At 43.8% G+C, this 12,216-nt stretch overlaps 1 protein-coding gene across 1 annotated transcript; it reads left to right on the top strand.

Moving 5' to 3' along the window:
- Positions 1-325: 325 nt before the first annotated feature.
- On the top strand, positions 326-11,931 carry LOC133896006 (uncharacterized). The gene is made up of 15 exons (XM_062336524.1): positions 326-515; positions 589-635; positions 747-861; positions 1,414-1,511; positions 9,239-9,335; positions 9,408-9,497; positions 9,639-9,701; positions 9,783-9,860; positions 9,960-10,025; positions 10,097-10,174; positions 10,534-10,644; positions 10,822-10,899; positions 10,999-11,118; positions 11,298-11,341; positions 11,427-11,931. Exons 1-15 carry the CDS (start codon positions 486-488, stop codon positions 11,473-11,475), a joined length of 1,164 nt encoding a protein of 387 aa, XP_062192508.1. The 5' UTR covers positions 326-485; the 3' UTR covers positions 11,476-11,931.
- The last annotated feature ends 285 nt before the right edge of the window (positions 11,932-12,216 follow it).

Here is a 12,216-nt window from a genome sequence, read left to right as displayed (position 1 = left end):
TAATTTATTCCTCAAATGTCACAAGCGAAGCCATATCATTACGCCACCCTACAAACCCTAGTAAATCACGCAAACACCATATTATTATGTCAATGATTATATGAGTTTGTTTGGCAGAGCTCCAACTTAAAATTTTTTTTAGAGCTTAAGTATTTTTAGAACTAGAAATTCGTAGAACTAGGGCTATAAATGTACTGATGATATTTAAGTGAACTATTGTGTCAAAGCTCAGTGGGCCCACCGGCAGTTCATGACTACTATATCCAACACGTCACATGCTCCGTCCACTCAGTCAGTGCCCAGTGCCCCCCTGGAAGTTCCCTCTCCCGACTGACATCCAGGCCCCACCTTACCGTTGCCGGCTTGGCCCTTGGCAACCGTCCTCCTCGTCCCCCTTCCCCTCGCCACCATTTCAAATCTCTTCCACTCGTCGTCGATTCACCATCCCCATTCACCCATCAACTCCCAGATCTCTCTGTCTGTGGATGTCCTCGTCGTTGCGCTTCGATTTCCGGGTAAAACCCTAGCCCCCAGCCCCAGATCCGCTGCCCTCCTCTCGCCGCCGCCTCTGACATCCTTCCAATGCAGGCCTCGTCGCAGCAGCTGCAGCCGCCGCCTTCGCACGCCGGCATGAGGTGAGTGTCGTCGCGGTCCCCCTTCTCACTCTCTCGCTCGCTCGTGTTCCCGTCGTGGGGTTTCGAGGTGGTTGGTTTTGATGGCGTTGGGGTTTGACTGTGTGACTGCAGTGACGGGGGCGCGTTCGCGAACGCGGGGAACCTGGAGCACTGCGCCAGGTACCTCAACCAGACGCTCGTCACCTTCGGATTCCCGGCATCGCTCGACCTCTTCGCCACCGATCCGGTTTGCTCTCCCTCTTTCTCCCTCGCCTCACCGCTTCCCGTTTGTGCATTTCTGTTGCGCCGGTTTGTTTACTTCTGATTTTTCGTGGGTTTTAAGTGATTTCCCTTGCGGTTTAGGTTGCCAATTTCTCTTTATTTATTTATTTTAACAATTTCTCAAGGCCAATGTGTTAACTGTTCTGGTATTTCGGCTTTGTCCGCTTTGCTAGATAACTGCTTTATTTGCTTCTTTTCATTTTGCAAGTTCTAGCGTTTTCTTTGCCTAATCCGGGTAACTTACTGGGTTTTGACCGTGCTTTTCCAAAGAAATTTCGGTCCTCTATCTTTGTTCTTTCTCCAGTAGAACTGCGATCGTCGAATGTTCTGTTGTTCCTGCTATTTTTGTCAGTTCGACTGATATACTGTTGTAAAATATTAGTACATTGTGAATTTGGTCATCCTCTGCTCCTGGGTAGAACAGAGCAACTTCTTTTCGGAGTCCATGTATGCAACTTCTTTTCTGTATCAAGTGTATCTGTATACTTATTGCACTTCGGCGGTTTCTTTTGTGCAGGTTTCGATTGCAAGAACATGCAACTGCATCTACGCATTGCTGCAGCAGCGGCAGAGGGACATTGAGTTCCGGGAGTCGACCAATGATCTTCGGCAGCGGTGAGCTTTGCCCTCACTATTTCTTTCAATTATGTTTCATGTTATAATTCGGATGTGCTTAGTGAGTGTTAATTATGAATTGTCCACCATATCTGGAGGGTAGCACAGATTAGTGACATAGTATGCATAGTACTGGTTGGTACTTGGTAGTGAACTAGTGATAAATGCTTGTTGTGCCTCAAAGCTGACAATATTATTGTTATTTATGTTTGCTTTCTTGACCTTGAGCATGATGATGATAGTTGATGGCATCATTTTGTTAGATTAATTAATGATAAGGGTATAGATTATGCTACATTATGAAACCTGAAATATGCCTGAATCACGAAAATTGCATGTTATCAATGCTTGCCAAGTCTGGTTGTATAGACTATATACTGGTAAAGTTGAAAGTCCTGCGGAATTGAAGCAAACTTTTTGTCATTCACTCTATTAAGTAGTGATTCATTTTCTAAAATTTTGCGAGTACAATTTGTCAATCAATTTTTGTACTCGATGCTAGTCCTTATTCTTTTCCTACCAAGCCAAGCAATACATCTATCTCATATGTAGTGAAATGAGGCTTCGCTATGTTGAATTGAGTTTGACTTAAGCTAGCATTAGGTCTTGGATCCTGATTTTGCTTGCCTGAGAAGTCTGATTTACACAGTGCAATTCTGCCTTTGAATCAAAACTAGATCAGGCAATTATGGAATATTGTTGTCCTTCACATCACGCTACCATAGATTTCTCTTTTCCTGACAGTACCACTTTCTGCCATGAGCCAACCCTGTCACCACCTAAAGGGCACCCTTTTTCCTTGTTCATCTCCCTATGTTAATTTTTTATTGTTAACATCTCCTATTTCTGTCACCTGCCGGCAGTTTGAAATATGTATTATCTTGTAATTAGGTGCACCTAAAACTAAATGGTTTGTTCTATTTGTCATCATTAGTTGCATCTGCATGGTACTATTTGTCCAGTGTCTTCTTCCTTCACAGTGCTGATGTGCTGGAGGGCATTGTGTCAGTGTTAGATCTACATAGACATGAGTCTCTTATCTGCCCCTTCCTATATTTATGCATGTTATTTAGTTTGGTGAGAAAGTTAATGTAGTTGGTTGCATCATTTAGACAATTCTACCAGAAGATCGTGTCAGTTTTGGAGTAAACAAACATAGGTTCATTGTTCGCTTCATTCTATTATATGTCACACCTGGTTTCAAAAGAACAAACCAGATAAATTCCATATGTATGCTAGGACCATATTCCATATATGCGGTGACGTCATAAGTGAAATCATTACATAACGATAGAATTCATTACAAAAGGAAACACTAAGATAAGCCACCAGCGATAGCGGGTCTTCCATCAACCACATGCGTTGTTCAGAGGAGTGTCAGCCTAGAACAGGGTCTCCAGGTCGAAGTCTTTCTCCTAGAACTCCACTTCATCAATAGGGTCTGAACAACAATTGGTCGCAACAGGGAAAAAGGAAAAGAAAAAGGAAAAAGTGTAAGTACATAGAGTACTTAGCAAGTGTGGGAAAGTATGATTTGAGAGGTTTAAAGTCTTGTTGTCACACATAGTAAAAGGTACAGCTCATCGAATTCCATCTTACTACCAAATTCACCTGGTATTTCATACCTAGCTACCCACTCATCGGGTCACCACTACCAGACTACCAAAACCAACCATCCCAGATTCTCATCATGAAGAAGTCCAAACCACTCTTAACCATGAGCACGACTGAATAATCAGTTTTATTTCTTTGTAGAGATTGTACAACTTTACCCAAGAGTCGTGATTTCTATGTTGTTTCACACTTCCGGAGTATACAACTGAGGTCTCACTATAAGGTCTTTTTAAAGCGCCTCCTAATCTGTATATGCCCATTAAGTTTCACCGCTAACAATGATTCAATCCACTGCAGAGGCCCCTTCTTGTGCCACTCAACAGCCAATTGATGCGTACAGAGTTAGGCGGACCATTAATTATTCAGTCAGGTCGTACCCATATTAGCCTCGTGGTTGTACTGTTGAGTCGGGTTACATACTTTACAAATCGATTCTTAAGATCTAAAGCATGTACTCGTACATTACCCAATGTGCACACAGTAGCCATACCAACTGTGGGGAATCGTCCAAATAATATTCTAATTAATCACCAGGAGGATCATTATTCATAATTACAACCTCGATGACTAACCAGAATATCATTCCGGTAGTCCTGGCATATGTTTTGTGCCCAAGATCGGAACACATGCCTTCCAACATTTAGCATCACAATATAGCTTAAGAAAGAGCAATTAATTAACATTTATATTACAAGTCTTTAACATGCAACCATTTTCAACAATTTACAACAAAAGATAACAACAACCACGCAGCGGAAACATAAACTTATACAACAAAAGAGGGTGGAGTCACATGCCCTTAGGCTCCACCCCAAAAGCACGACCTCCGAGAGTAGGATGCACTACTCTTGCCTGTCACCCTGATCGGTAGGCACGAAGTAGCCAAACACCGGCTCTTCCTCACCAGCAGCACCTGAAAACGCAGGCATGAGTACGAAGGTACTCGCAAGACTTAAACCATATAGAGCACATATACATAGCTCGACTTTAAGAATTATGGATGGAGCCATTAGCAAGGAAAAGCCGCATGGTTAAGTTAAACATAGGCGGTAAGCAACCTGAACACATATGTGTGAGCAACTAATTTAACCAACAACAACATAACTCTACCCTGCCATAACCAACTGAACATAAATAATTGGAACCATTATGAACATACATGCAACAAAGATCAACTCAACCATCTCCCACATATTCAACCATCAACCACAAGCGAAAACTCTACGATCGATGCAGAGGGACAGAAGCATGCTCATGACCGAGAGCGCGACATTTTGAAATACTTTTACACCCTGCAGGGGATACTCCTGGACCTACACGACTTGAGGACTATACGTTTTACATACCACACAGATCCATACAAGGGGTATTCATGTTAACATTTCCCAATAAGCCTCAGCCATTTGGATCATACATCGCTCGATGCGGAGGTACTAGAACTACTCCCGGAGCAAACTAGCACCTCTTACAAGCTCGTTCGCTCACACCGTCGATGTTCACGCCCAAATAATCACAGCTACAGAGGTAGTCGGCTCGCCTTACCATTAGATCAGCATGTGGTGAGTAAGGTAAGTGCTAAAGCCGACTACACCGATGCGGTGCTTAAATGACGCAAGCGATCTACGGTGTTCGGGATCCTCTCCCAGTCTACCCCCAGGACTTTCCTCCGAAGCAGATAACACCTCTAGCATCGCCCACATCTCGTTTCATACTCACCACTCGTCTAACATCATCAATCCATAACCAACATTGTGATCATTATGAAAGTAAATAACGCCTATGCTCGCGAACGATGGAACGATGAAACAATTCATCGCTCGACTTTTACCGAATGACCTATGCATTGCTAAGCATTTCGATTTAACTTGTAAACTAGACACCAACAACATACTCAAGGCGACAAGAAAAATATGAACAACAATTCAAGGAAGAAGTAATGCATTCAACATAGGATCTATCAATTTGTACCCGATCTAGACTCGACATATGAAACATTCATAAGTATAGTTTATCAATTTGAGACTTCATTCAATTGAACAAATGTGCAATATGCTAAGTTGCTTGCCTTGCTGCTTAGGTAGCTGCCTATAGTTACCCACACAACACTTGCAGAAATCCGGAAGATTGGAGTCGTCTTCGATCACGGTCGTCTCCCATTCCGGCTCCTTGTTTACTAAAGAAGAGCACATGCAATGATGAGCATGAGTGAATGCAACAAGGTATGCCACAGTGCTTACCAACATGCTAGAAGTATAAGACATGCGAAACAATGCAATACTAAACGATCTAAGCGAAATATAGAAACTAACAGCCATCCGGAGTATCTGGGTTGGTTCGGAGTATCCGGGTTTGGACCCTCCGGGTGAACCTCCTGAAGAGGCGCTCGGTTTCTGCCTTTTACTTGACTGACCCGGAGCCTCCGAGCCATCCTTCGCTGAAGGTGCTCGGTTAGCCACTATTTTAACTTAACCCGGAACCTCGGGGCTGGTCCGGACTATCCGGGATGTGTCGGACACTCCGGGTGAGGCTCCGGGAGATGCTATCGTTTATTCGTTAATGCAATTAACTGGGGTCTCCGGGCTTACTCGGATTATCCGGGTGATACAGATTTGGGTTCTTCGACAACTTTTCCCTCGGTTAATTCGACTCACTTTACAAATCTGTGCTACATACGTGTATATGTCCTATCCAAAGGATTCTAAACCCAACTTGCACCCTAAACCCTAACCAATTTTAAACACAATTCGACGAACGATTTCTGCTGAACCCGGAGTATCCGGATGAGGCTGGAATATCAGGGTCAGCCCAGAAAACTGCTCTCGAGTGTATTTTTGGTCGATTCGAGTTGCGATCTTTTCCAAGCCTAAAGGGAACATGTTAGGGATAATCCAAGGGTTCTGGAACTTACTCATCAACTAGCAACACGATTCTAGAGCTCATATTTGTCCAAAACTCCATTTTTGCTCCAAAAAACTCAAGAACTTCAAGAACTACTCGATTCTTCCACGAAAACGAAAATAGATTGGATAGATGAGCAGCTCATGAGCTAGAGAATGCACTGGTACCACATGCATACCTTGGCCTTGCTCCTAGAGAGAGAAATCCAAGGGAGAGTGAGAGAGCTTAAGAGGGGAGAGTGAGAGGGGGCTGTTGCAGTTGCTGTGCTGCACGGTGGGGGCGTGGGGAGTGAGGGAGGAGAGAGAGAGGGCAGTTGGGGCTGCCCACTTGAGTGGTTGGGATGGTGAGGTCACTTGTGGGGCCCACATGTTAGAGAAAATCGGTATTTTCAATGCAATTTATATTCTGTTCTCTCCCAATTTTCTCTCTCATCTAAATGATTTTAAACGAATTGCTTTACTGTTACACAGCAAAATCATGCAAAATTAAACATAATGCTTAAAAAGCATATTTTTGCTTAATTACGCAATTACGGATTTTGGGATGTGACACCAACCAAACCAAGCTGCCTAGATCCCTATGACTCATGTTGCTACAAAGGATTACCCAATCCGGTTCAAAAGCATAGACAGTTAATCAAGTTATTAAGTAACTCATCCATATCCATGACTGAGGAGCAAAGCAAATCTACCCTTGACATACAAAGTCCAACTCAGGTGATAAGGATAGTCATAGAAGATACTAGTAAACCCTAGCCATGAGATTCATATTAACAAGCATACGATAGAATTAAAAGACACTTGCCTTCAACGGGATCGAAGTGGTCAAGGACATTTGCCTTCAACAACAGGTTGCTCACAAACGTCGAAGGTTTGCTCTTGCAAGCTCACACACTGCTTGTCTCCTGTTGCATTATCGAACACCGGAAACAAGCAAGTACAAATAACTAATAACAATATACTAAACCATAACAAAATGTTAAAACAAGCTTACTAACAGAAAGTGCATGTCACTACGATCGCGTGAGCGCAAGAATCGTCTAAAACAGAGCTATAACGAAAAAGTAATAAGGGTTTTAAAGCTACATGGGTCTTTTTGTAAAAGAACATGGACTATTTGGTAAAAAATAGAAAGGTCTAGGGGCTTATTTGTAAAATTTAGGGCTTTGTATGTAAAAGGTAAAGGTTTAGACTCTTTGTAAAAATGTAAAAGTTTAGGGGCCTATATGTAAATAAATAAAACTACATGGGGCTAAATGTAAAAACAACAAAGTTTAGGGACTAGTTTGTAATAAAATAGTAAATCTAGGGGTGTAAATGCAAAAATAGGAAAATATAAGGGCTTTAATGTAAAAATAGTGGCTGACATGGGTATTTTTGTGAAAACAAAAAAGTCTAGGGTCCTATATGCAACATTACCTAATTAAAAGAATTAACTAATAATTTTTAACTACAAAACCCTAATTATGACGTCAACATGATGTCATCGGCTGGCTAGGCTGCTGACTTAGCTCGACTGTGCTGACTGGACCGCCATGTAGGACAAAATGCTGATGTGGCATGCTAACGTGGCAAGGCTGACTGGGTCGAAGGCTATTTAAATCTTGAGCGCATGTTTTTGATGGGACGGTCGAGATCTAAATCGCGAAAGGGTAAGTTGACGTTCTAATCTCGACCCTTCACGCAAGATTGGACGACAGGAGTTGGGCCTACCTCAAATCCGGCGATGTGTGGTGATGGCGGCGAGATCAGACGATGGTGGAAACGGTGCGGCGCAGCTCAGACGTCGACGGTGAGCGGCGGAACTAGGGGAGGAGATGATGGTGAACCTGTTTGAGGGGCAAGTTCACGTCGGGGCGGCTCAGGATTGCTCAGCGACGATGAGGAGTAGACGGGGACATGGTTCCGGCGGCGGAGAGAGGAAGACGGGGGTCGGGGAAGCTTCCTCACGCTCCTGCGAAGCCGACAGCTGCCTCAGACGCGTCGGGGAGGGCTCGGCTGCGACGGGCGACACGTGGCAGAGTCCTCACCGGCAATGGAGGGGAAAGGCGGTGGGGTTGTGGTTTCTCGGGCGAGAGGGTGTGGAAGAGGGGTGGCGACATGCGGTGGAAGCTGCTTTCAAGGTAGCACCGATACAGATACGTGTATCGGTATCGAGTCGATACGGATATGTGGATACACTACTTTCCTAAGAAACCCGATACGTGGATACGTTTGACTTTTTTAAAAGTAATTAATATGGTGCATATAATAATAGCAGAAAATACATCACTTGTTTAATAAGAATAAACAAAAATAAAAAATAAAAGGTTAGAGGTATTGGACTGTTATTCAGCCCATATAGGCATCCAACCCATCTACCTAACCCTAAATAACCCCCCTCTGATTCCTCACCAGGCGTCGCTGCCACCTCTTGCCTCTCGTCGCCCCCGCCCCTGTCTTCGCCTCCTTGCCTCAGTCGGCTTGCCGCCTCCTCCCCTTCGCTCCCGTTGGCTCGCCGCCTCCTCGTCCTTGTCGGCCCGCCTCCGCCTCCCCCTCGCCGCCGCCTCCGCCTTCTCTCACTTGTCGCCTCCTCGCCCCTGCCGACCCGCCTCCGCCTCCCCTCGCTCCCGCCGCCGCCTCCTTGCCCCCGTCGGCCCGCCGCCTCCTATGCCCCATCGCCCTCGTCGTCGCCTCCTCCTCTCGCCCCTCCGTCATCTCCGTCTCCTCCTCTCTCGTATCCAGCATGTATCCAATTTTTCTTTTTTTCGGATACGCGACAGATACGTATCGGAGCCGTATCCGTATCGGATACCGTATCCGATACATATACGCTCGATCAGGGACATATCGGTGTTTTGTAGGCTGCTTTATAATGCAGAGGGAGAGGGAACAGTTGCAGAGTCGTGGGGCGCGGGGTGGAGGCGTGCGCTGGAGGTCATGGGCGGCAATGAGAGCAGGATAACTAACAGGCCCGGCACGTCGGCGAGAGGAAGAGAGGGCTGGGCCCTCATCTGGCTTCGGTCCAAGAACGAGGCATGCGTGCCCGGGGGGGGGGGGGGTGGGCCGGCCCGGCGGAAACTGGGGCGTTACATTATACATTCATGCCATTCAGTTGGGTGGCAGCGTTAATGCAATTGATTGCAGCATTTGGAAGATTTTACCAAATGCTGCTTCACCTGATCAGCATGAGATATATGGCTAACGGCTCCATGACTAATGGTACACAATATTCAGCATGCAGTCTGATATTTCGAGGCTAGAAGCCAAGATTGAAAGAATGGATGCTCAATTAGCAGCCAAAGATCGGGAGCTAGCTACTCTTACTCGAACGGTTTGTTCTTGTATCAACTCCTGTTTGGACTCTTTACCATTCTTGGAATCCTAAATTCTTTTCAATTACCAGGAGGCAAAAAACACTGCAGCTTTGAAAGCTCAGATTGATAAGTTGCAACAGGAACGTGATGAATTTCAGAAAATGGTTATAGGAAATCAGGTTAGACTGCCTTATTTTACTCCTTTCCCTTGAAAACCACCCTAACCATTTGTATGATTTCTTTGTTTACGGAGAATTACATCAATGTTTGGTGATGGCATGATTTGAACATGTCCTGATTTGCCATCGTTGTTTTGCAAGCAAGTACGCACCCAGCAACTACATGAAATGAAGAAGAAAGAGAAGGAATACATAAAATTGCAGGCAAGTTTTGTACCTTTCAAAGATGATGCTGCAATAGACAGCGCAGCAATGACATTGAAAGTATCTGTGTCTATTTTGCAGGAGAGGCTAAACCAGGTATTGATGGAGAAGAAAAAGGAATCATCCCGTTCTGGAATGGAAATAATGAACTTGTTGCAGGTGATATGCTTATGAATCTTCTTGATTGTTAATCTGTAGTGCTACTTTATTTGTTGTATCCGAGTCTTTATTTGATGATTCGGTTACTTAATTTAACAGAAAGAAGGACGGCAACGCGGAACATGGACCGGGAAAAAGAATGACAATGATTATTACAAAATGATTGTAAGCAGTAATGCACTTTTGAAACACAGACCTGATTGAAATATTCTAAAGTACATTGAGTGCACATTCAGGTTGATGCATATGAAGTGAAGAAGCAAGAATTGGTTCAAGAGAATGCTGATTTACGAGCACTGTTACGTTCAATGCAGGTAAAAACAAAACAAAATTTCAAATTTTACTCCCTGCTTTTGTTTGTTATGTGTGTGTAACTGGATTCCCCATCATATTGGTGATTTCATGTTGCACATGTTTTTCAATATTCTTTAGATATTCCTTAGATTTCATAACTGTTATGCTTACTTCGTTGGTCTGCCTGGAAAAATAACTGTAATGTTGCTTTGTACGTAACTGTTATATAGTTTTACTTTTGTACAACTTTTTTTCTGTAATGTTGTTATTTGACAGGCCAAGAAACTGCAGTAGCATTTTAATTTTCAAGTCATCAGTGTCATATATCTTATCAGTATTAAACAGTGTGTTGATCTGAGTTATAATGTTTTACCTTCAGATGGACATGCGAGAGTTTCTCAATGCTCCGAATGGATCATCACAGCCTACTGTTGCTGTCAATGGAAGAAAGGAGGCAGTGTCTCCTCATTCCCCACTGGGTGGCAAGACGGTATGTGTGACCAATCTTTACATGTTTTAGCATTGGATCCTTTTTTTCCTTTGATTTCACATGGTTCTCTGCCATGTATTAAATCACACTCTCTTTCCTTTTCCTTCTGTCAGAAAACTTTTGCTTAGTTGGAGTCACATGATCACTCTTTGATTTCTTTTTGTTTCCACTTGGTAGGATGTCTTTGACTTGCCCTTTCACATGGCCAGAGACCAGATAGAAGAGAGTTTGCGCACAAAAATGGCTTCAATCAAGGTAGGAACCACCCAATTGAGACGTATATCCCCTTCTTACAATTGATGTTTCAGTATGCATAACTATTTTCATTATGTGTTCACTTCTGATTAATACCAGGAACGAATGACACAACTTCAAGATGCTCAAAAAGGAGCTGAAGTAACCTCTGAGGCCACCGAGCGTGAGCTTGAGCTCGAAGCTCAACTAGTCGAAGCTAGAAGCATCATCCAAGAGCAGGTTTGTAGTTTTTATAGCTTTTGTTACCACTTCTGAACGACAGTGATGTTGTACATGGTAATTGGCAACACTGTACTGTATGGACTTCTGTTTATAGTTCAGATGCATAAAGTTGTATCCACTTCAAGAGCCAACAGCTAACTCCTGACTAACCTTACTTTTGGGGACTGAATCTGCAGGCATCCATCATGTCCAAGCACTTCACCAAGTCGGATAAACCAAGGTGATTTGATTTATTTCCTTTCCCTAGCTTCTCTTCTGTTCACTCCAACAACACCCTTCAATTTATGGATTCCCCGCAACGGCAGGAGGCTAAGTGGTCTGGATGGTGAGCGCGAGGCGTCCTCCGAGGTGTAAAAACATGTCTGTATCGAGTTTCAGTTCAGCAAGGCACGTCATGTGATAATGTCGTCCTGCCACGGTAGCCCGAGTCTAGGCGCTGTCTATGCAGTATGTTGTGCAGGAGCATCTCCTACATATGGCTAACCCGGTCACCTCTAATAGTTACCTGTAGCGTAAAATGTAACCCTACGGTATGAAGAAGGGCAATGTAGCTACCTTAGATCCCTGGAAGAAATGGTCCTTCTGGACTTACAGACAAGAGTGTTATTCGCATGTTCTTTCGTTTATGCGATCAGTAGTGACTAGTGCTTAGAATGTGCAGTGCAGTTCATAGTGTGAACTGCAGTTTGGTCTTGTCCCTCCTGTAGGGTTTCAGAACCGAACTTGGCTCGAAAACTGGTTCCCAGTGGTTTTGTTAGTTTTTGCGAATACTGCTTGGAAACTGATGAAAACCGGTAAAATTTAGACAAATCTTGCCAAAAATTTGAATTTGATCAAATTCCCCAACGGTTTTGATTATTGAACCGTAGCGAATTGACCGAAATTCACAAATGCCGACCGGTATTCGACGTATTGGTAAACACTGCCCTCCTGTGGCACAATCTGGTTTACTGCTGCATTTATTACCTTTGCAGGACTACCTGACTTGGTAATTTAGTTAATTACCACCGTGTCTCCATATAGGGATGGAAACGGATCAAATACGTATGGAATCGAATTCGGATAGTACGATTTACCATATTTTAATCCGAATGC

The sequence above is a fragment of the Phragmites australis genome, chromosome 16 (genome assembly GCF_958298935.1).
Source record: "Phragmites australis chromosome 16, lpPhrAust1.1, whole genome shotgun sequence".
Taxonomy (NCBI): domain Eukaryota; kingdom Viridiplantae; phylum Streptophyta; class Magnoliopsida; order Poales; family Poaceae; genus Phragmites; species Phragmites australis.
The sequence above is the reverse complement of the archived record's forward strand: the minus strand, read 5'-3'. Positions and strand labels throughout refer to the sequence as shown.

What these genes read in the sequence shown, in the direction of transcription:
- LOC133896006 (XM_062336524.1), top strand. Translation starts at nt 486, where the DNA reads ATGTCCTCGTCGTTGCGCTTCGATTTCCGG. An exon ending in ATGATTATTACAAAATGATT is followed by an intron (nt 10,026 to 10,096) that starts GTAAGCAGTAAT and finishes GTGCACATTCAG; the next exon opens with GTTGATGCATATGAAGTGAA. An exon ending in ACCAAGTCGGATAAACCAAG is followed by an intron (nt 11,342 to 11,426) that starts GTGATTTGATTT and finishes CCGCAACGGCAG; the next exon opens with GAGGCTAAGTGGTCTGGATG.